The 23,975-nt window shown below is 43.9% G+C and overlaps 1 protein-coding gene across 1 annotated transcript; it reads right to left on the reverse strand.

Moving 5' to 3' along the window:
- Nucleotides 1–30: 30 nt before the first annotated feature.
- Nucleotides 31–23,975, reverse strand: utp20 (UTP20 small subunit processome component). The gene is given in 65 exon segments (XM_038738656.1): nucleotides 31–656; nucleotides 744–889; nucleotides 1,079–1,205; nucleotides 1,451–1,708; nucleotides 1,816–1,887; nucleotides 1,996–2,180; nucleotides 2,268–2,400; nucleotides 2,486–2,508; nucleotides 2,511–2,616; nucleotides 2,789–2,971; nucleotides 3,224–3,373; nucleotides 3,485–3,595; nucleotides 3,751–3,882; nucleotides 4,170–4,340; nucleotides 4,506–4,622; nucleotides 4,761–4,908; nucleotides 4,997–5,163; nucleotides 5,817–5,984; nucleotides 6,078–6,176; nucleotides 6,447–6,603; nucleotides 6,972–7,111; nucleotides 7,202–7,521; nucleotides 7,644–7,726; nucleotides 7,904–8,012; nucleotides 8,015–8,042; nucleotides 8,156–8,293; nucleotides 8,384–8,524; nucleotides 8,623–8,778; nucleotides 8,857–9,009; nucleotides 9,128–9,181; nucleotides 9,808–9,951; nucleotides 10,304–10,391; nucleotides 11,013–11,157; nucleotides 11,267–11,502; nucleotides 11,646–11,725; nucleotides 11,825–11,968; nucleotides 12,445–12,653; nucleotides 13,311–13,385; nucleotides 13,388–13,476; nucleotides 14,357–14,482; nucleotides 15,097–15,182; nucleotides 15,433–15,523; nucleotides 16,530–16,724; nucleotides 16,815–17,070; nucleotides 17,223–17,302; nucleotides 17,559–17,635; nucleotides 17,981–18,148; nucleotides 18,245–18,307; nucleotides 18,488–18,638; nucleotides 18,899–19,004; nucleotides 19,648–19,736; nucleotides 20,230–20,385; nucleotides 20,504–20,681; nucleotides 20,789–20,870; nucleotides 20,974–21,108; nucleotides 21,225–21,265; nucleotides 21,268–21,376; nucleotides 21,550–21,705; nucleotides 22,106–22,243; nucleotides 22,406–22,487; nucleotides 22,647–22,835; nucleotides 22,931–23,063; nucleotides 23,211–23,277; nucleotides 23,394–23,474; nucleotides 23,773–23,975. Coding segments are annotated over 65 exon segments (8,427 nt in total). The 5' UTR covers nucleotides 23,824–23,975; the 3' UTR covers nucleotides 31–500.

Here is a 23,975-nt window from a genome sequence, read left to right on the forward strand (position 1 = left end):
TGTTTGATATTTAAGTAGATACCAGAAGACTGATGACAGATCTTTTTTTAATTACAAAAACTTGTGCATTCACCTTTAAGTTCACGGGATATAAATCTGAGGACAATTCTACACTTTGCTCACAGCAGGGATAAGAAACAAAACAGTTCAGCTTTGACCAGCAATTCATATGAATTGAATAACATCCTGCTGTGTAACAGCTGCTACATGATGTCTCCTGTCTGATTCCTTTAACACACACACACACACAGGATGTTGGATCCCTAACAGAAGAGCTGGATCAGGTTATTATCGATGGGTAGGAACATCTGTTTTCTGTCATTGATGACCCAATGGCATGTTTACCATCTCAATTGACATTTAAAATAGTTAGTCATTATGTAACACCATGAGAGACATGTGGAATCTGCAGCCAGGTAACCCACTCGACCCTTGGTCAATTGTCCAGCTTTCATTCCCACCTAGTGTCCTTGATAAACAGATGTAGCCACATACATGTCTCACTGCACCATGGCCAGGTCTTTGAGCGCGTGGCTCCGGTGCTTCTTCGCTTTATATCCAGGCCGAAGGAACTCGATCTTCCTCTTCTTGGCTTCAATTTTGTTCTTGTGCTTCTTAAGTTTCTTCTTGGCTGCGATGTCTGGGTTAGCCACCGCCTGGCAGAACAGAGGGATAGTTGATTGTAAGGACTTTAGTGGTCGGCTCTTGAGTTTTTGTGTATGTGCTTTGGTGTTCCATCATACCTGCATGGCTCGGTGTCGCTTGCGTGCCGCTCGCCTCTGTGAAAACTCCTTCTGGACAGCGGAGAAGGCCAGAGAGAATTTCTCTAGCCCCACGTGTTTCTTCAGCAGCTCTATCAGCTCCTGTGCAAGGTTCTTCAGTGTGGGATCTGGACATAGAGGGTGGGGTTTAGAGGAATCCCTATCAACTTTTGTAGGAAGTCTGAGGTGTATTTCACAAATTTATTTTACCTTTATTTTACTAGAAAGTCCCATTGAGATCAAAACTCAACAAGAGAGACCTGGTCTAACACATGGTATGTTTTTTAGGCTTTTTAAGACGGGTTAAGAGCAGTTACCTTGGTCTGCATAGGTGCTGTCCAGTTCCCGGTACAGAGGAGTTATGATGGTGGTCAGATATGGGCCGAGTCGTTCCTTCCCCAAGTCCATGGCTATTGCTCCCAGGAACTTGAACACACATGTTCTCTGTGGGAGAGACGGGAGAAGAAAATGATATTACAAGTTTGACAATGAAAAGACTGACTAACTAAATTGTTATTACATCTGCTGGCAAATGTTGCTTACGTTATTACTTAAATTTATTCATTTTTAGTGTGACAAACATATTTTGGCACCCTGCCAAGGTTAGAGTTTTAAGGCTAGGTTTGTTTACAGCTATTGGAGGAAGTGCCTGCAGAAAAAGACACTGCTGAACCAGTTTCTATGTGTACCTTCAGGGGAACTTTGGGAGTGTACGCTGCCTCTCTCTTGGCCATCAGCGACAGCTTCTTCATCAACCACAACAGGGAAGGAGGCCGATCATCCTTGTCATCTTCCTCCTCTTCATCTTCCTCCTCGTCGTCACCTCTGTTCTCCCTCTGCTCCTCCTCCTCCCCCTCCTCCTTCGCTTCCTCCTCAGGGGAAGCGACGTCAGACTCAGGGGAGACGAGGTAGATCACTTTGCCAACAAACAGCAGGTTCTTGATCACCTGCAGGGCGGGGGAGGAACATGTCTGTCAATCACATCTCTCTCTATTTATTTATTTATTTTTTAATTTAGTTTTGACTGAAATGTGTTTTGGTGGAGTTTGGGCACCTGCTCTCCTGACGCCGTGTCTAGGAACTTGGACTGCAGCTGGTTGCAGAAAGACAACGCCAACTCTCTCATCTAAATGTCATAAAACGGGCGGAATAAAAGGGAACATCTGTTTAATACAATGAGAATAAGATGCAGAAATTAGATCACTGAAGGAGAAAACGTTGTCCTCGGCCTCACCTTCTTGTCCAGGTTGCTGGTGATGAAGGCTGTGGCCGCCGACAGAGGTGAAGCGTCTCCTCCCTCTCCTCTCCACACAGCGACCAGCTGCTCCGCCTGATGGGCTGCAAACAGCTGACCAAAAAGCTGGGAGGCTGTCAGCCACACCCAACAGTGAGGGTACCGCAGGTGGGCTTCAATGTGACCTGCAGAAGTACATGTAAAACATAAAATAAGAGTGTGTGTGTGTGTGTGTTTAAGTGGGAGAGAGGTGGTGTGTGTCGCTCCTTTACCCCAGATACGACTGAGTGTGTCATGAGGCTTGCTGAGCTCCAGCAGGCCGCAGTGTTTGCTCAGTTTGGTGAGGAGAGTCAGAAAACTGAACAACAGCCTGTCCGCTCCTTTCTCGTCCTGCTCCTCTTCGATCTAAAAGACAGACAGCGTTAAGATGCTTTCTTTTCCTCAGATTTCACACTTGTGGCTAAAGATTTTGTTGCGTGTATCGCCTCACATCTTCGAAGTTGTCAGGGTTTATTCTTTCTCCAGCAGAGGCAGCAGGTCGTCCAGGCGACGGGCGAACATCTCGCCGTCCACCTCCACAAACAGGCCACAAATCTGAGCTCCGAGACGCCGCAGGCTGGTCTGGAAGGGTGGAGGAGGAAAGGTCCGAGGTTTAAATGAATCTTATTCAAGATTATTTTATTTGAAACATACGAAAGTCACCACAACAATGAAACAAATATTACACAATACTAAGAACCTCATTCGAAAAACAATATTTGTGTAAAACTGTTGTGAGTGAGAGTTTATTTACCTTTTCTGCATTAAGCCAGGTGTTGACGAGGGAGTACAGTGTGTTCTGGTGGTTCAAGTCCAGCTGGGCCAGAAGGGCCTTGATGGCCATGGCGGCCATTTTCTTACAGCGTGCGGAGTCATCGTTGACCACGACCAGGGCCAGCGGGGCAAAGAACAAGCCGCTGTGCTGCAACAGCAGGTTCTGAGTGGAAAAATTCAAACACAATCTAGAGTGACTATTATGCATAACCCTAGTTTGAGCTATGATAATGTAGCAAAGTCAAAAAATTAACATTTGTCAAATGTGATGGCTTTCTATGGCCAAGCTAGTGGTCAATATTGAGAGTTTTGCAACTGTTGGACTAGCGATTATGAATTACAGTCCTATGAATGCATTCTGTTTGGGGGGTTTTTGTCCACTTGCTGTGCATGCAGAGAGAGGTAATTCACTGACCTGAGGGAAAGTCTGGAAGATGTAGGCCAGCATCTCCAGGACAGACTCCCTGCCTGTGTCGTGCTCGTAGCGCAGCTGGGCCACCACAAAATCCAGGTGCTCTCTCAGCTTCTTCCCCAGTGGGTAGTCCAGCAGGTATTTTAGATAGATCTGCAAAAACCAAAACAAAAAACACTTGCTGAGCACAAGACTTCTAAAACATTTCTGTTATTCAGTGTACAGCAGAGAGGAAAAACCTCCTTTGTTTTTATTCACGAGTACCTGTCGACAGTGGATTCTGATCATAGCGTTACTGCCAGTGACAGACAGCTTAGCCACTTTTTTCAACAGCTCCTCCATCTCTGGAACAACGAGCTTCCTGGACAGAATCGCCTGGAGGAGACAGATACACATGTAAACACACAAAGCTCAGGGGCAAGTTATGTTTCCTGAGAGGAGTTTCATGATTTAATGATATATTTACATTTTTCATGCACATGAAAATCACAGCACCACAAACGCTTAGCTCAACATTTTGACTGGTTTACCTTCAACAGGCCGAAGGCGGTGGCCTGGCGAGACTGGTCATAGATGTCCTCCTCAGCGTATCCCAGCAGCACCTGCAGTTGTGTCTCTGATACCTTGTTGCTTTTGACATTCTTCACCAGTATGGTGATGGCCTGAGAGACAAACCGATGGATTAAACATCACAAAATGACTGCAGCAGTTTTATCTTCAATTTTTTAAAATTGTTTATGGTTTATTCAATCCAGGGTGGCCCATCACATTTGCATGACTTTTCATAATTTAGTCTGGGCACTTCCACAACCTAAAAATGTAACTTCTTTAAAAAAAAATACATTTAATTGCTTGTATTTTCCTTTCAAAGTCTAATAATATGGGGGTGATGGTATCACCTGTCTGTCTTAAGGTGTGTGCATATAGCTGTATTTATTATTTGTGGTACCTTGAAGCAGTTCTGGACCAGGTTATAGTTCTCCCCGCGGGCGGCTCCAGCCTTGGAGTAATCCTTAAGCAGGACAAAGAGCTGCTTGGTCAGCTGACCGGCATTCTGCTCCACTGCTGGCAGAGGGAATTTCAACAGCCAAGTAAACGCCACCAGAGCCTCTGTGATCACCTGGGAGGGAGGAGAGACAGAAGAGGAGGGTGATGGTAGAGGAGATTGGAGGGAGAACAATTTATAATCTCCATTTGATTTGTTTGAGAGATCAAAATGGGTTTAATAAACCGATGCTCAAAGTTGGGGTGATGAAAGGTACCCATGTAAACAAAAGGCTAGTACCTTGACATGCATGGAGTTGAGGCAATCGAGCAGCAGCATAATGAAAGGATCCAGCATCTCCAGAGCCGAGGCCTCAGACGATGTCACTTTGGATTTCTTCAGACTCAGGTGGAGCAGCTGAGAAAAAAGATGGACACACGCGATAAACACTTCACAGACACTTCTGCATCAGATTCACTTTTTCAGATACACACACACACATCGATTACAATTCATTAGTGAATCCAAGCTTGTTGTGCGTGTTTCAATATGCACCTTGAGGCCAGCGTCCACCAGGATGTGCATGTTGGTTCGACTGCTGACCGGAGCTTTCTGACCCCCTCTCTTAGGAGTTGGAGGTAGGAGCAGGCAGCTAGGAGGGGGCAGTCTGGGGTCTGGGGGAGGCCGAGCTGAAGCTTTCTCTCTACAAATACATACACACATATCATGCATGATAAATGGAAATAGCATCAAAGTGATTTACTTTGATGTGAGCTTGTGTGTGTTTGTACCGGTCTCTCTTTGTGAGCAGCGGCAGACTCTCGCTGATCAGGCCGTGGCACAGCAGTAAGATATCCTTGGAAGTCATGCCCTCGTTGACAAGCAGACCCAGGACCAGTCGCCGCAGCACAGCACCCACCCGGTTGCACACCTTCAGACTGGATGAAGTCTCCAGGATCTGAAAGGAGGGGAAGTGAATGAATTCAGAGTGAGGAGAACTGTCAAGTGTTACACTTCAAATGATCTTTGTTATATTTACACCATGCAATTAGCAATGTTAGCAGCTGTCGACTACTACAAAAAATGCATTCAATAATATTGTTATAAATTATTTTAAAATATTTAATAATACAAATCTGTACTTCAAGGACTTTATATATTATTTGGTGAAGACAAGAGACATGTACATGAACATGAACAGCGTGGTGTCTTCCAAGTAATGTTAGCTTGCCAGCTAAAATGCTTTGGCTTAAACAGATCTTACAAGAGTTTATACAGTGATTCTACAGCAGTGTGCAGTACATGCTGTATGTGGACGATTCCAATTACATGCACTGGCTGGTGTAGTTAGTTTAAATTAGTCAGCTTTAGCTAGGTATTAGCTGGCTGAAAAGAGAAGAGGAGGTGGGTGCTCAAGTTCCTCATCTTTTTCATTTTTTTATTTTATTTTACAAATGTAATGTGATCATTCTACTCAGGGTTAGTGTCTGTTGCTTTCCCAAAACTACAGTATGTTGAATTAAGAGAACTGCCTTGGAACAATGTGAAAATATACATATTGGGTCTTGTATAGCTTTATAATTTTTCACATCAAATAAACCCTCCCTTCACCTCCTTCAGTGGCAATATGAACTTGGTGACGCTCTCCTTGCTGCAAAACTGGGCCAGCAACTGGTAGGAGTCCATGCTCTTGCTGTGTCGAGCCTCCATCAGCTTGGAGACAATCCCCTTCACCTCCTTCTCCTCAGCCACAGCCCCAAAGAGCTCGTTGTTGAAGATCTGACCAAGAGCGAAGAAGGAAGAGGGGCGAGTTTAATCAAAGCTTTAAACTGACTAATTGCTGTTTGTGTTTGTGGTGTGAAATGTTCTTACGTCAATGAGCATGTTCATGCATGGGTCCAGGTCACCACTCTTCAGGGTTGGACTGAGGACAGACAGCAACTGGTATACTGTGAACGTCAGCACGTGGACCTGGATAGAGGAGTGCACAAACAAATACACATATTAGGATTTTCACAACAACCTTTTCTAAGTAAAAGTTTGACTTTGTTAAGGATTTGTATTTGGTTTATACAATTAATTTACACAACACATTGTGTATTGTAATGAGTCAACAACATTTTATCATGATGCTTATGACAATAAATGATAATGTTTAATTACATGTGAGCCAATATTTGTGTGTTCTTAATGGTGTCTTTATGACTGTCTACATGGATGTGTCCCTGTGTGAGCTCCTACCTGGTAGCCCTTGACCAGGAGCCCCTGCATCTCTTTGAGCAGGTACTGCAGGTACCTGTAGCCTAAAGTCTCAATGATCTTCACCAGGGTTCCCCTCGCCACGTCACGGATCTCCTGGAAACGGTTCCTCAGCAGCACACACACCTTGATCAGGATCCTGAGAGACACACACAAATATTTACCAACAAAGAAGACACATCTCTAAAATGTTGATATTTTAAACAAACACTACACCAACAACTTAAGCCGTCCCATATTCATGATCTCAAACAAAGAATTTGTCTGTCTCTCTATATACAATACTCAGTATACAGTGTTCCTTCAGTGCTGTGGTGTACACAATAAGAACAGATACAATAAAATGTGTTTTAAAAACAAGTACAAAAGTGTACATTTTTCTAAACAACATTTCTTTTTCTTCACCACAAATTTTGGAAACGCATCCACCAAGCAGTTTGTATGCATACACACACACACACACACACACACACACACACACACACACACACACACACAGCAGCATACCCAGGCAGGTTGACCTCCATTATGTGTGGAGGCAGAGTCTGCATCACTTTGACCATGGCGAAGGCAATCGGAATCCTCACCACCTCATCTTCCTTCACATCTTTGGACTTCACTGACTTGTGCTCATCGTCACGCTTCACCTAAAAAACACATACACAAATATACTGCTGTTTAGAGTTTGTCAGAACAGATTAAGACTGTATGTGCATGTGTGCAATGTGCCATTGTACCTTTGCAGTGAGACACTTGTGCAGACGAGGCAGCACGCTGTTATTAACAGTCTGGTGGATGGCGCTGATCAGAGACTCCAGCTCCTCTTTGCTCTGCGGCAGCCCGCTGGCCACTGCGGTGGGTTCAGGGACTGCAGGCCCCTTGGCTCCAGCGGTGGCTGCTTCCTTAGAGATGACATTGATAGTGGTCGTTTCCATGGGAACAGCTGATGGAGCAGTATTACCATCTACCTCCATTGCCTCCTCATCATCATCACTTGCGTCTGATTCGTCGGCTGCAGCTTGCTCCTCATCATCTGCCTCGACCGCAACACTCACAGCTTGATAAAAGACAGCTTGATTTGATGCTTGATTTTTTTCAACTTGTGATTAAACACATTATGGCGAAAGAATGTTAAGAGGCACAATACCCAATACTCTTGAAATGTGGTTAGTCACTCACCCTCTCTGGCCTTGGCAGCCTCCATTTCTCTGCTGAGGGTCTGATGGTCAAAGTGGAAAGCCTCCAGGACTGTGACCAGCAAACTAGAGTTAGGAAGGTGCAACCGAAAAAAAGAGAAGAAGGAGTCTCTTAGTACAGAGTTTACCAAAAGCTTCAACGAATCATGTTACAGTAAGTACATTCATTAAAATAAAAAGGTAATTAAAATGCAATGCTTACAGTTAAAACAAAGGGATTTAGAGTCACACAGACAACCTCACCTGACAGCCAGCTTCTGCTCAACCTGCGCTGTCTGCAGGATGTGGATAAAGTGTTTCAAGTAGTACAGGTACTTGGACCAGGTCAGCTTGCGGCACACCGCGCCCACAACTCCACCGAAGCTGATATCATGTTCTCATGCTGCATTATGTGAGGAGAGGATGGGTCAGATGCACAGACAAATAAACAAGTTTTGAATCCTTTCTGAAACAAAACCCTTCAGATTCACGCAAGTTTGCGTGCGCACGAGTCACCTTGAGCATCTTTTCATCTAGCAGGGCGGTCATGGCGTACGGCATGATGTAATTCTGGAGAGAGCGAGGCGTCATCACCACCTGGCCCTCGGTCAGCTGCTTGGCCAGCTTCCTCAGGGCGCGACCCCGACGGTGGATCTAAACAAAAATAATAATAATTATGTCAGTTTGTGGGGTTTCAGTGTTTATAAAAGGAGACAGAGTGAGTTTTCATGGGTTCTCGCTTACCTGGATGTGTTTCATGTGCTCAAAGAAGTCAGACTCAGGGTCATTGTAGTTGGTGAGCTGTACCAGATCTCTGAACTCTTTCTTGGAGGGAAAAGTCTTCACCAGGCAGGCCAGGACGCTGGTGTAGTCGTGCTGCACACTCTGGTAGAGTTAAGAGGGAGAATATAGGAAACATTTTTGGTTTGTGTTTAGCGGTTTCATTTTCAGTGCATTAGTTGTTAAAGCATGTGTGTTCCTACCTCTGTCTTGCTGCGAAGCCCCTTGTGTACAGCGTCCAGGATGGTGTGTTGTACGATGTCCTTGTAGAGCTGTTCTCCGGCACCGACTGCTGCCAGCTGGGTGATCACTGCAGATAGACACAAGGTGGCGTTGTCTGCTAGCGACATGTCACCAATCTGCATCAAAAGAGGGGGCGGATAATGAAAAATCTTCTGTTACTGTAGTTAGTCTATTTGTATCATGCATCTGCTTACCTCATAGGTGTGGAAGCAGTTATATATGACGGTGCCGATGTAGTCCAGGTCCAGAGTCGTCATGTCTTTGATTCGCCTGGTGGCGTCTTGGAAAGCCGTCAGACGCACGTCAAAGTAGATCTCATCCAAGTGTCGGCTGTCAAATGCGTTAAGCTGGAGAGGAAACAATGAGGGTTTTCTTACTGCTTGCAATATTGCGAACTAGGTTTTAAGTGTTGATAGGTGAAAGAGAACTGTCGGGACCTTGTGAATATAATAAAAAGGAACTTACCTTTGTAGCTAAATCCGTGATGTACGTGAGTGAAGGCTCCAGATCTGACAGAGTCTGAAAGCAGAGCAGCACACACAGATTAAGAGCGAGGAAGATCAAAAAAAAAAAGAAAGAAGTGGAATCATTTATTTACAAAGACAAACACATTTTAATATTGAATTCAAATCTGGGCTTTATATCAACTGCATGCTCTAATTCTGCAACATTTCAGTCATCTATTAGTAATACTCAGTATAATTAAGAGTTTACTTTGTTTGTCCATATGTAAACATCATTTACTTTGAATTGCTGTGAATTGGCAGAGTCTATGAGCATACACTGCTTTTGTCCTGAATACTGTGCACCTTGTTGAGGTTATGTCATGGTCTGTGTTACCTTGATTTCCTTGTCAACATGCTACATAGTTTGGTTATTTGTATAAACATAGATAAAATACAAAAACAGTCAAAATAACAGTGTGTCTTGGTTAAACCAGAGCAAAGGCTTACCGTAACGCCAACAGTGAGTAATGTACTAGAAATGCACACTGTATACGGGCTAGAAGCTACATATTATCACTCCGTTTACTGTATATGGATTCATACACTGATTACATGTCATGGATTAGGCTGCCACCATAGGTGAGTACAGTATTACAGTATACCTGTAAACATGATCATTTGTTAAGTGCTCTGCTGTACCTGGAAGACATTAGTGAGGGCCTGCCTGGGCAGCTTGTTGTGGATGACGGAGAAGAGTTTGCTGAGCGGCCGCAGGAAGGCGGAGGGCTGCACACACTGTCGCAGGAGATTCTGCACTGTGGCCAGGATGTCGATTTCTGTCTCCTGAAATAAACACACAGTGAGGTCCATTCGTGGGCAGCACGGAGATACAAACAAACAAGCAGGAACAACACATTTTTGAGCCTCCCAGGCACACGCATGCTTCTCTAGATGCTTGTAAATCCCCACCTCCTTCACTAGAATTGTAAGATTAAAAAAAAACACTTAATGTTAAACACTCATAACTTAAATCATTTGATTGGTGGAGATAGTTGGAGGTGGTATACACAGTCTTGGAGGCTTCTGCTGGAGGCTCTTGACTTTTCATAAAATATTTGATTACTATGAATTCAATCTCATTTGAGTTCTCTGGACCATAACAGTTTTTAGACAAATAAGAAGTTGTTGGTCTTACTTGAGGATTGTTGGCTTTCTGGAGGTAGGGCAGCAACAGGCTGATGAGAACCGAGCTCTGCTCCTTGTCGCTCACAAACCGACTGACCCTGACAGAGGAAAAAGTCACATTCAGTGTATTTTATGAGACAAAGACAACTGCATACAGGTTATACCAAAAGGTTCAGAGTGTAAGTTAAGTAGCATCTAGTGGTGATGGTGGCGAATTGCAGAAAACACCTTCCTCACTGCTCACCCCTCCCTTTGCAAGCGTGAATGAGAAGCTACGGTGGCCGACATGCTCTGTTGGCTCTTGTGCTAAATAATAAGTGTGCTCCTCCACTTGTCCAAATTTCACTTCTGTTTTTACTTCTAACAAACCAGACGACGACTACTACTACTACTACTACTACTACTTCTTCTTCTTCTTCCGCCTTCTTCTACGCAGTGAAGAAATGTGCTCTTTGACCATTTGGGCTACTGTAGAAACATGGCGGGGCAACACGTGACTTCCACATAAGAGGACCCACGGTGTATATAGATAGAAATGGCTCATGGTAATAAAACCGGTTCATTATGTAAGGTCTTTATACACCACTGAAAACATACTTGTGTATATTATGTTGCATTTCTGTCAATAGATCGTCCGAAATATTGCACACTGAACATTTAAGAGAGAAAATAAGAAATGTGAACTCCACTGTATGTTCTAATCCAAATAAAACACTAACTTGGAGAGGATGTTGAGCTCTTTGGCAACCTGTGCCCTGAACTTCTTCTTCTTGAGTCTGTCGGTGTTGCGTACGACTCCGCTGAGGTACTGCAGCAGGGTGGATATGTGAGGCAGCAGCAGTCTGGAGCCCTGAGTTAATGAGTCTGAAGGAGGTACAACAACAGGCACATTTAACTTTGTCCAGCAGCAACAATTAGCCTGGTGTTGGAATTACAAGATATATGTAGAGAATTTGAAGGAAATGTACAACACCTGCTGTGACAAGAGCGCCCTCTTTAGGCTGCGGGAACACATTGCTGTTGACAGTCAGCTCCGTCTCAGTCTCTGAGGCAACAAAGTCTTCGCTGGTTGCTAGGGACTCAGCTATGTCCATTACCATAGCGATGGTCAATGGGGAAGTGTTCTTGGCTGAGAGGAGGGCGAAGACGTTGAGGAGGACATCGCACTCTGGATGGTTTTGCTTCTGCTTGGCCAAGAGGGGGAAGAATCTGAGACAGACAGAGGAAAGAATGTTTGTAATTCCTTTAACTCACTCTGGATTAAAACTACTATTAACTGGTGAAGATGTTTGGTAGATAGACAAGCAATGTGACGGGAATAAGGCAGATGGAGGAGAGGGGCAGCCTCTGACCTGGCATTTTTGCACCACACATGGATGAGTTTCAGCAGAGGGGTGGGGGAGTAAGGGCTCTCTGTGGGGAGACGACACACCTGGACAAAAAAGAAATGTTAACTCCGAGGCCAACCAGAAATCTATGGACAAATATAATAACAAACCACATACGAACAAAGGTTGTTGGCAACATGTACCTGAGGCCAGACCACAGCCTGAAAAACAGCATCCAGCTCATCTGGACTGAAGCTGTAGGAGTCGAAGCCGTCAAAGAAGTCCTGGATCCTCAGGATGCCAAGTCGCCTCAGGTTCTTCAGAGGACTGATGCAACCGGCACGCAGCTGCAGACAATAGGGGAAGAAGTCAACACTGAGTAATCAGGACACAGAGGTCATTTAGTGCTTAATGCAGGAGGTTTTTTTTTTGCTTGCAGAGACATTATGCAAAGACACAAAAAAACCACAGTTACTGATGCAATGAGGAACTTTAATCTTAGTTTCGTCCAGGTCAATTTTAGTTTAAAAAAATGGCACCTATAGTAGGCTCACAATGGCATATTTCAAATCAAGACCTTCCGATTAGCAGACCCCCCCCCCACCTGCTTAGCCACAGCCGCCCATTTTCACATTTTGTAATAATAATAATACTTTAAATAACTGCTGTATCTGAACAGCTTCAACCAATAAATGTGGTACTGATGCTCTCAAGTTGTCTTGATAATTTATACTGCATAAGAAATAATTCAGGAATCTGATCATTATAAATCTGTTGAAGAAATAAACATTGAAATTATCTTATCAGTCCCTGTCCTGATTACCTGGGGCCTGTTGTCCAGGACGGTGGACACCGAGGCGGTGACACACAGCAGGATCTGCAGCACCTTGGGGAGGTAGATGTGGATGAGGTGGCCCAGTTTCTGGATCACCACATTGATGATGTTCAGCAGGCTATGCTGGCGGCCCAGCGGCAGGACGGCACCCACGTCAGTCTCAGCTACTGCTTTCTCCACTGCTGCCAGGCAGGAACCTGAAGACATAGACACAATTATACTGTTAAAATGCTGGGTTTCTTTTTTTTTTTTTTTTTTTTTTTTACATCTGAGGGTCAGGGTCAGAGTTAGGTTCGGGAGAGACTTGGAAGAAACAACTAAAATCAAGTCAATACACTTGTATAAATAAAGACAAATAACCATCACGGGTTTTTGCTTATTTTGTTTTGTTTCCCAACCAAAAACCCCAAATATGAAAATTATTGTGATGTTGATGACTATGATCAGGCAAAACCTCCCATTATTAAAAAGCTGACATCCAGATACTAGGCGTTTTCCAGAATATATTACTGCAATAATTAATTATGAAATACAAATGTTGTTAATCACCTTTTACTGTGGATCAGCTACACAATGAAGACCCAATTCAAAAAGAAGGTCCAGAAAAAACAGCTTTTAAGTTCACACAATAAACCAGAGAGTGGGTATACCAGTTAGAGGAACTTTGAAATTCTTCTGAAACATAATTTTAGTTACGCACATTTTCAGTCTTAATCATTCACCCAAATAAAAACTGACTGAATGAAATTTATATTGATTAGGGTTGAAACTGTTCCTTAGCTTCTTATGCCAGGTGTTTATTTCTGTGGAAGAAAAACAAAGCTTTCATTTTCTACCATAGACGTGTGTCCTACCTTGGCTGTGATGGCAGACGGGCTCCAGCAGCAGGTCGATGAAAATCCCCAGCTCCTCAGTCTGGCAACCTGCCAGAAACGCAGAATAATGGAGGACCGGGTGGTGGCACTCGCCTTGCCCTGAAACTTACTGCCTGCTTTACTGCGCAGGCGACCAAACAGGATCCTGTGTTATAAACAGCAAAAACAGAGCGAGTGACTGACAGGTCAACTGAAAGTCTGTGAATCATTTTTTACTGAGAAAACCGAATAATTAGAAACATTTTCAAAATGGCCTGCTGTTATTTTTTTAAAATACAAAACAGACACAAAAATCGGAGGTTGTGGGCAAGTAATTAAAAACCAGATAGTAAACCACATAATTAGAAGCACTCTAATTGTTTCAATCATTTATGTATGGACCATTTCTGATGCTTTTGAAAGGAGCACAAAATGTTTGCACCAGGCGGCAGAGGAAAAGGCTGATTTCATCCAAACCTGGTATGCAAAAAGTCAACAATGGAGGTGTAGGAGACAGACTGGGGACAGAGCACATTCCTCTTTTTTTTTTTTTTAAAGCCTGCTGCTTTCCAGAAGAGGAAATGTAGTTGAACTATGAACTGTCTTATAAGCTAATGTGTAACCCACGGGTAATGTTTTATAGTTCAATAAAAAAATTTAATAAAACCGCAATCAGCAAAGTGGTTCTCAGACAGTTCAAGAAATATGCTTCCAGGAGATGTTAGCTTAGCTTAGTACAAACTGAAAAAGGGAAACAGCTAGCCTAACATAATTTAGATACGTTGCTAGGCTAATTTTTTAAACTTTGGATAGAGCTAGGCTAGCTGTTATGCTAACCTAACCAGCAGCGGTCTGGCACATAAACCTCATTTTTTGTGTGGATTTAACAAATGGATAGTGGATTTTTCTTAACTCTGGACAAAGCCAGTCTTATGCTAAGCTAAGACATGGCAGGAATCAATGTTCTAGTCAAAGAAACATTACATATTCTGCAAGCAACACACACACACACACATACACACACACACACACACACACACACATACCTCATGAGCAGTGGGATGAGTGTGGCTCTGTGTGTCAAATCAACCACTCCTGTCTCCTCAGAAATGTTGAAATGGACAATCTCCTCTTTGAAGTGTTTGTCATCGAGTAGCCTCTCAAGATTCTCCCTGAACACACACACACACACACACACACATCAATATCCTACTCGCAGGGCGGACAATCAAACTTGTGTTAAAGAAACACCTTATTGCCCATAATGTAAATTGTAATGCAGCTATACGTACTGTATATAAAAAAAACAATTTAATAGCCACTTTCAACTGATTGTTAAAGGCCATGTTGTACATCTAAATATATGGTTTGATGAACAGCATACGAAGACAAATAAAAATGCAGAAAGGAACAAATCTGAATCACAGGGTCTGTTCACTGCTGTCTTGAAACCAGGTCAGTGTTACAGCCTGATCATGAACAAAGAGCCACACACAAGCATCAGTAATGCAAAACGTCCTCGGAAATACACATCTGTCTGCAGGCAGGCTGGAGGTACAGTAAACGGATAGTATGATAACAGAAAACACAGAGAGTGATGTCAGGCAGAAGTGGAAGTTAACATTCCTTCGCCTGTAATCATAGAGGGCGGAGGACGAGAGCTCCGATTCCTATCAAAGATGCTCACAATGACCCCATTGAGGAAAAGAAACAATGGGAGATTGTTTCAAGAGAAATATTACAGTACATTTGTTTCCCTGTCCATCTATTAAGGTAGTTTTCTTACTTGTATGGTACTATGTTGGGGTCTTTGTATGAGAGAACACATTCCAGTGCCACTCGCTGAATCTGCTGGTCCTGATGGCAGAGCAGCTGAAAACGCAGAAACAGATCATGCTGGTTCGATGCCTTTGAAAACACTTAACCTTGATTGATATATATATATCATTCCCTTTATGCATTGCTGAAGAGTGTCCACATATATTCAAACATCATGTTATTCACAGTGTAATTGTGATATTCAGGGGAAACCACACAGACGTGTTCCAGCATCAAGGAGCTCTGACGTTGCTAATGTTTGAAGACAAGGTGTGTTTTAAGACAAGAGAGGTTTTAGGATTACCTGGTTATAGAGATCACTGAGGCTGCTCTCCAGGTACAGAGAGCGAGGGTTGGTGAATTTGGCGAATACCTTCAGATGGGTAATCAGCTGTCTGTAAGAAAAAAAGACAATTCCCCACAGGGTTCAATTACACTTCCAGACTATAAACCAGCAGTACAGGTACACTGGTCATAAAGAAACAACCAAACCTACTGCAACGTATCTGTAAAGATCATAAGGACCACAGCTATCAAACCTAAATAGATTTTTGGGACTGTCTGTAACGACAGTATCAAGAACCACCAATGTACCAAAAGCTGGCATCAAAAGTCTGGTCATAATCTTGTTTACTTTCTTTGACCAGATCGGTTTTGATTTTAATTCAAAATGTTGCCAATTTCAGACTACGATAATTATTGAGGCAAAGCTCTTGAATGACTTCTTCTGATTAGACAAGCTATTTTGGGGGTACATTTTTGCCTCTTATTGGGTAGGACAGTGAATAGAATGAGGAAAGAGAAAGAAAGATAGGGGGCGACATGCAACAAAGGACCGCAGGCTGGATTTGAACCCGGGCTGCTGCAGTAAGGACTCATAGCCTTGTACGTGGGCGAGTGCTCTACCGACTAAACACACCCTGTTAGAAACATTTTTGAGAAGTTTGGCTTCTTCTGTTAAATTAAAAAATGTTTTTGTAGAAAAACCATGTTTATATATCTTAAAGTAAGGTATCAAAAGAAGTATTGCTTTTGCATCGGTTCCAAAACCCAGATATTGTGTCAGTATTAAAGTAGTATTCAACATTTCAAAGATTTCCAGCCCAGAAAAGGTTCCGTTTCTGTTGACTTATTTACAATTAAAATTTTTTGCCTTAAATTTTTTAACTTTACAGTAATGTGGCAGACAGAGAGGAGATGACATGAAGCAAAGGATCATGGGTTGGATGAATTAACCGGCGCCCCCGCTTTGTTTATTCTGATGTAACAATACAATTACCTTTATATTGAAAAAAAACTTGACCCCATTTTTATATATATATATATTTTGTCCAACAGTCATTAATGATGACAATCGCAGCGAAGATGCAAACAACATTTAGTGTGATCCTGATATCTTACTTTGCAGCAGCCCTCCTTGGAAGTGCCTTTCTCTGTTGTTTGCCTCCCTCCTCCACCTCCTGCTCCTCTCCCTCTCTCTCGTCCTCCTCCTCCTCCTCCTGCACAGCCATCCCAGACTCCTCTAGGGCAGCATCGGTTCTCTTCCGCAAGTCCTGAGTAGGCGCCACCAGCAGGTCGGCGGGGTAAAACTCATTCCTGATGACAAAACCAACAAAATGTTACAAAATGTTGGAAAATTATCAATCAGGCGAATGTTTTGTCCAAAATATCCCTAAAAACACTAACCTTATGAATCTGAGCAGCAGAGGGCTCAGCTCCCGGCTGCGTGGTTCCACTCTGTCGGGAAACTGGGCCATGGAGCGCCACAGCAGGCTGCGGAAGTTGGGGAAGTCTGTCCTCTCGTTGGGGTCAGAGGTCAACTTCAGCTGCTCTAGGAACAGCACCCCTATGTCCCCGCTTTCAATGACGTCACAGCCAGGCTCGTCCTGCAGACCCGACTCCTCCTCTTCATCGCCCTCGTCATTCTCCTGCAACTCTTTTTCTATGACACGCAGACAGGAAGAGCTACGTTTTCGACATGTCCTATGCATGTTCCCCCTCACACTTCAGTACATTTTAAAAAAGCAATCAAGTCCAACGTGTTGATGTTTTAGCATAAGCACCAAAGCTCTGGGTCCCAGCAGGTAGCCTTACCAGCCAGCCCTGCCACCATCTCCAGATGTTCATGGAAGACCCTCCAGAAGTCCTTGTTGTCCATCCCTCTGGCATGGCTCCTGTGAGGAGGAAAGAGACTCATTTATGCTAAATGTATTCAGCGGACACTTCAATATGTTGAATATTTGAAACACTTATTCAGGCATTCCTCATTTAAAATCAATGTTTTAAATGTAGACAATCCATGGTACTGCACATATTTAGAAATGATCACCTTTATATAAAGAGGGCACTGCTGACAAAGGGTAAGTGACTCAATGAATCAATATATTCACTTCAGCAAAATTGAGTTTGGCGGGATTCTTTTACACTCACACAACAAGTTCGATGACTGCGTCCCACAGTGGCCTGAAATTGACGAACAGCATTGCGATGAGGTAACGCAGAGGCACCTGAAGGAAAACGAGTAGAAGCAGGATGGGTTTATGTTAAACAGCTCTACCGTTTGTCCACCACTGAAACACGTCTCCTGTTACATCTAGATGGGGAGGGAGTGAGGGTCTTTACTTATTTTGCTTTTGCTAACAGTGTGTGGCATGAAAAGTGAATTGTAAAATCCAGAACTCTCAGAACTTGGCAAAATATAATTGAATCAACACATTCAAAGCTGTGCTGCAGATGTGGGCTTACATTAAACAACATATCAGAAATCACGTCACAAGAATAAAACATCACGGTGTTGCCTGTTTTTCCCAAACGATGGATAAAAACAATAGCCTGGAGTGCTTCCTCTGTACCTGCTGGAAGGTGGCGGGCGGCCCCTGTGGCAGACTGCGCTGCACCAGGTCGTGTCTCAGCTTCCGGAGGTGCAGCAACTTGTCTCTGTAGTCCTGCACTGAAGCTGGCACCAGCTCGGCCTGCAGGCAGACTGCGAACACCGGCTGCACCTCCACGTTCTCCTCGCCCTGGACAGAGGGCCACACAAAGAAGTGTAAAAATTGTGTCTCTATAACAAACTACAATTGATCGGGTTCAGTGAGAATCGGGATGGAGGGTTGTACCTCAGCCTGTGGAGGGAGCTCTGCCTCAAATTGAGAGAGAATCCTCAGAGTCAGCAGGCGGATCTGAGACAGAAAACAACAAATTGGTGAAACTGGTGATACCAATTTGATTAAATGTCTTCTTATCACTTAAAACTGCTTGCTGAAAGCAATACTTACAAACGTCAACTCTATGTTTAGGCGATCTTTTGTAAATAATGAGGAATCTCGAGAAAGTCCCCGCCGCTGCAACTGCACACATACCTTGGAGATGTTGGAGGAAAGGTTGGCGTGCAGAATCTGGAAGAGCTCCAGCAGCGCACTGTGGCATAGGTGCTCTGAAACGCCGCTGAGTGACAGGCGGGTGTAGTACAGGTCTCCTAGCAGCAGGGCGGACAGGTCTGTGGGAAACTTCCTGTAACCATAACGAATACGAAAGACGTTAAACCATTTACAGGAAGTGAGACAGGTGTTTACTTTTTGAGAATAAAAAAAGGAGACCTCTTTACATTCAGCAATAAAAATGTTTTTCACTACATGAGCGATAGGTGTGTTTTTCATAACAATAAGTTGATACTGTCTCTAAATTTATGTTCTGTTCTATATATTTATATTAAGTGTAACAGTGACACCTCTAAAAACACAAACAGATACACAAACACACACAGTACGTACCGTAGAATTGAGTTGATCTTGTTCACGGGGAGCAGTGACAGAAGCTGGGCGGAGCCGTCCAGAGCGAGGAGGCAGCTCAGGGCCTGTCTGGCTACAAACAGACCAGCTGGAGGGTGGAGAAGTGGTGACGGGACTGTTGTTAAAAACTGTTGTTGACCACAGACAATTTAAACACTTTTTAACTTGCTAATTTACACTCCTGTCTACATCAGTGGAGCTGAGGTGGAGCAGGTGAACAGTTTCAGGTTGATCCTGACTGGAAACATGAAAACCTGAGCATCAGTGATGTTGGTGAGCTGAGGTGCCTGTGCAGAGCCCAAAGGATACTAAAAGACAGTACCCACCGCAGCCACAGCCTGTTCACCCTGCTGCCTTCTGGGAAGAGATATAGAAGTTTCTGCTGCCACACCACCAAACCGCAGAGCAGCTTCTTCTCCCAGTTTTAAATTCATCCTCAGCACTGCACCATGTAAAATACTTTATTTCTGTGTATAATTTCTTAGTTTTTTATATGTCATTTGCTGTGTAGCAATTAAGGGAACTACAATCTGCATCTCATCTTAAAACCCATGTTGTGATATGACAATAAACGTGCCTTGTACCTTGTAATAAGACTACTCATTCAACAACAAACTACTCATTCCAACCCTAATAAATCACAACAATTTTATTTGCTTGAACATGCTTCTGACGCTTTTCACACTGAACATTTTTTTAAAAAGAAAGGAAGAAGACAAGAAATTACAAACCTTTCCCCAGTTTCTCTGTCTCAATCTCACAAAGGAGGTGGTTTAAGTAAGCAGTCACAGCAGGAACAACGCTAGCAGGAGCAATAGGCCTGAAACAATGACCACGCATAAATACAACAGATAAGTATAATACATAACACATCATTCGGACATTTCAGCAATACATGCACGCGACTCGGTGTGTGAGGAAGCGAATCACCTTTTCACAGTGACAGTCAAGGCTCCTGCTATGGCCTAAGTGCAATATGAGATTGTTGCTCTCGGACTTTCCATATCAAAATTGTAATAAAACTTATTCGTTCCTATTTTGTTGAGGAATGAGGAAAACGCTTTTCAGGTTAAGAATGATGAGAAGAAGAAACACTCTAAACCAATGCAATTTTGCAATAAAACAAATGTGATCCGATTTTTAAAAATCCCCTAAGAAATATCACTTTCAGAAAGACGATATCAACTTCCCTGCATCTTCTTCTTCCTTGTATGGAATACAGCTCTCAACAAAGAAACTCTGTGACCAGTAGAAGCACAGGGGGCAGTAACAGTGCATGCATTATGTCTGTCGAGTGTGTGTGTGTGCGTTACCTGAGGTGTGGCAGAAGCACCAGGGCAGCCCAAGGCAGTGACAAGTCAGTGATCGAGTGGTTCTGCTCCTCAGGAAATGTGATCAGCGACAGCACCAGCTCTGGGACTGCAGGCTGCTCCGATGTTGTGCTGCCGGCCTCATTACTGCTAAAGACTCTGCTGGAGGAGAAAAACACATTTAACTCCTGGAAAATAACAAAACACAGCAGAGGGTCCAGGTGAACTTCAGGCATCAGATAACAAATTGGTGAAAATAAATACTGTAGTATCTCACCCCGTGGTTTGTCCAGTGAAGAGCAGTGGGTAGGTTTCAAAGGCCATGGAGCCGTCTGTTGGGGGCGGGGCTTTGGCGAGGATCAGACTGACCAGCACATCCAGGCCACAGTGGCGAGACAGGGGATCGCCGCGGCCGAACAACCCAGAGGTGAAGCGCAGCAGGTGGGGAGGAAGAGCTGGAGGAGAGGGAGGGAGAGAAGGGTTAGTGTCAGGGTGTCGTGGAGAGAAAAGAGACCGAACCAGAAACTGAGGAAAATACTGGGTGCATCCCTCAAGTCGTGACTCACCTGTTCAAACTGTTCCATGGTGAACATCTCCTTGGTGAACTCGAGTATCAGATCATGCCCCATTGCGCTGCCAAACACCTTGCGAAGAAAACGGAGAGTCAGAAGAGGGGCACGTGTGTTTTTGGTCGCATCAAACAAATCCGATTCTAACTAAACTTTCTTGTTTAACACAAACACACACCTTTTGGACCGTCTCCTGGATGAGTGCTTTGGGCAGGGTGATGTTCTCCCCGAGGAGCAGAGAGGAGGTGATCTGAAGGAGCAGACGGGAACACGTAGCTGACAAAGACGAGCTCTGAATCAGCCGCAACACCGTCTGCAGACACGAGAAAAACGAAAAGAGGATGAAAACGGAAAAAAGACATACCATTTAACGGGGAAATGAGGCTTTCCTACATAACTAAATCTCACAGATCAGCGTTCTGCTCTTACCTGGCAGACAGCCTCTGGCTTGGTGATCTTGGCTCCATCCTGTGGGACACCAGGGTGTGGAGAATGAACAGGAGCCTCTCCAGCTGCTCTGTTGCCTGGCTCGCCTCTTCTCCTTTCGCCTCCATGACACCCAGGACCTCCTCCACGCTGACCTGTACGTGGGGACACAGCCCCATCAGACACAAGGCAAAGGAAGTAAAAAGGACTGACTGTCATGATCTACCATGCCTGTTAGATTTAACTTTCTGGGAAGGTTTTTTTTTTTGAATGTTCTGAGTCAAAGTAAAGCACAGGTCGGACATCTTGCTGCGTGCATCTAGCTCACCTGTAAGGACTCCCACAAAACCAGGAAGTGTTCTGTGTCAACGTGAGTGGCTGCAGCCTGGGCCATGTGATCCAGAGCGTCCCTGACAGTGTCCCATGGCAGAGAGACTCCCGGGCTGGTTGAGGGTCCGAGCTTACGCAAAGCTACGGGGAGAGCCTGGAGAGATGGGTGAAGAGGAGCAGAAAATTCAAGACTACTGGTGTCTATAATTACAAGGTTTAACATTTTCTCAGTAACAGACTGCTGAATCACATGAAATCATACGGGCAAGGCCTCGGTTACGCCTGAAGCCCACTAGATGATTTAACTGATTTTTAATCATGAGCACGCACACAAACAAAAAAAAGAATAAAGGAAGACCTCATGGCTAAGAAGAGACATGCAGTTGGCGACGGTCAGCTCGCTCTCGATGGTTATTGCGAGTTTGTGCTCAGTATTCTGTCGCTGTTGCTTTCACGCTACAGAAAATAATCCATATCTACCAACACTTCTCTTTGTGTTAAATGAAAACTGTCGGGTGATTCTGCGGAGCACCCTACGTTTGAAAAGAAACTACATTTGCAGCGCAGGAGTGAAACATGTTTCGGACTCCTTTGCACATTTCGAACAGCAGCTGACCCGTTCCCTCCGCCTTGTCGGGGTGCTGCTGCAGATCTGAGAACACATGACTCAGCAGGGCATCAAGATCTGGAACCTGTGTGACACAATGAGACATCGTTTTATCACTGAAAACACTGAAACACAAAAATTTACAGTGTAACTACTAAATGTGCTATAACGCTGATTAAACTGTAAGGCATAAGAAACGAAGGTAAAAGCTAATGTTTGACATCTGCCTGCATTGCAAATTACTCACCTTTCTCATCAAAAAAGAGAAGCTCTCTGCTGCAAACTTGCGGATGTGCTCTTTCTTGTGTGCCAACAGTGTGCTGTATAAACTGTGGGGTGAAAAGAGGTATTGATTTCCACCCACATGCGATGTGCACTCTTCATCTCAATAATATGCAAGTGCTACATTAAGGAAAGAATATCATTCACCATGTTGGAAAACAGATTGACCTGAAAAGCATCCACAGAGACTCCATCCTATTTCTCACCTGTAGATGTTGGTCATGTCCTTCACCATGAGCCTCCACAGGTACTTGTAGAGGTAGGAGAGGCAGGTGAAAGCCCACTCCAGGACCTCTGTATCCTTAGTGTCCAGCAGCGAGGTGATCAGAATAAAGAAGTCCGGGAAGTGGGGGTAGAAATCAGTCTGCAGGTCTCTGGCCAGCTGCACCACCAGGCTGGCGGAAGAGGGAGAAGAGAGGAGAGACACATGTCAGCTAGTTCATCATCTATTGATTCAAGCATTTTTTAAACACACAAAACAACAACTTACTCCAGCAGTGGCTGGTAGGCCAGACTGTCCTTGACAGTCAGGTGTGTCTTCAGACTCTCCACTATGGAATTCTGATGGAAAACCAGCATGTTGAATGACTGGCTCTTGTTGGAAACCTCTTTCAAAAATGTAGCTGTGGAGGAGAGGCATTCATTTTAACAACACTTGGAATCTCTCCTGAGGTTTAGTAGTAGATAAGATAAGCTATTTTTGCTGCTAAGATCACTTACTACAAGGCGATAATACAGCAAAATGATGTGGTATTTTATTATACACATACTGAAATGCTCTGTCAAGTTGAGGTCTTTCCATTTTGTCAGTCCTTCAGAGAAGTATGTTTCTACTTCCTGTAGAGGGAGCAAAAAAAAAGGCATTACCAATCAGATTCAAACCATGAGACACTCAGAAGCCTATTGTATAAACGAGGTGAACAATTATGTTGCCAAGACTATTCTGTACAAACCTCTGCGTAAGATCCAGTCCTGTCAATACGATGGATGACATTGATGTTGACATTGGCAAGTCTTTCAGCAAAAGTGAGAAACTGAAAGAGACACATCATAAGGGTTTAACCTGCTGGGGCTGGGAAACCACGAATCTAACAATGGTCTTGTAATAATGGGACTCTTTAGGGTCTAGTTTAAATGCCATCTTTCCCATGACGTGTTAGACTGTGCTATCTGAGTGAAATTAACTCTGCATCCCTCTACTTGCTTGGACATAACCCGCATCTAAAATATCTGTTTAACCATTGTTACTACGCTAATACAGTTGTGTTTTTATCTCCACCATGTGTCTTTTCTAGCATCATGCTGCGTTAAGTTACGTTTCTGGACTCTCACCCTGTAGGTGTTCTCAGATTTGTGGTACGAAGACTTGGATTTAATCTTCATCCTCGCCTTGTTGCTTGATATGAGAGTAACTGTATTCCAAAGGTCGTCGTGCGATTTAAATGATTCATGAAAACTCCGATTTATTTCTTCTCTCGACTACAACTGTTTACACACACGCCGACACCAGGGCGCAGCCATGCTGAGCAAAGCAT

This window comes from Micropterus salmoides, unplaced genomic scaffold (assembly GCF_014851395.1).
Source record: "Micropterus salmoides isolate LMB-PRFRI ecotype aquatic unplaced genomic scaffold, ASM1485139v1 Ms_hic_scaffold_23, whole genome shotgun sequence".
Classification (NCBI taxonomy): domain Eukaryota; kingdom Metazoa; phylum Chordata; class Actinopteri; order Centrarchiformes; family Centrarchidae; genus Micropterus; species Micropterus salmoides.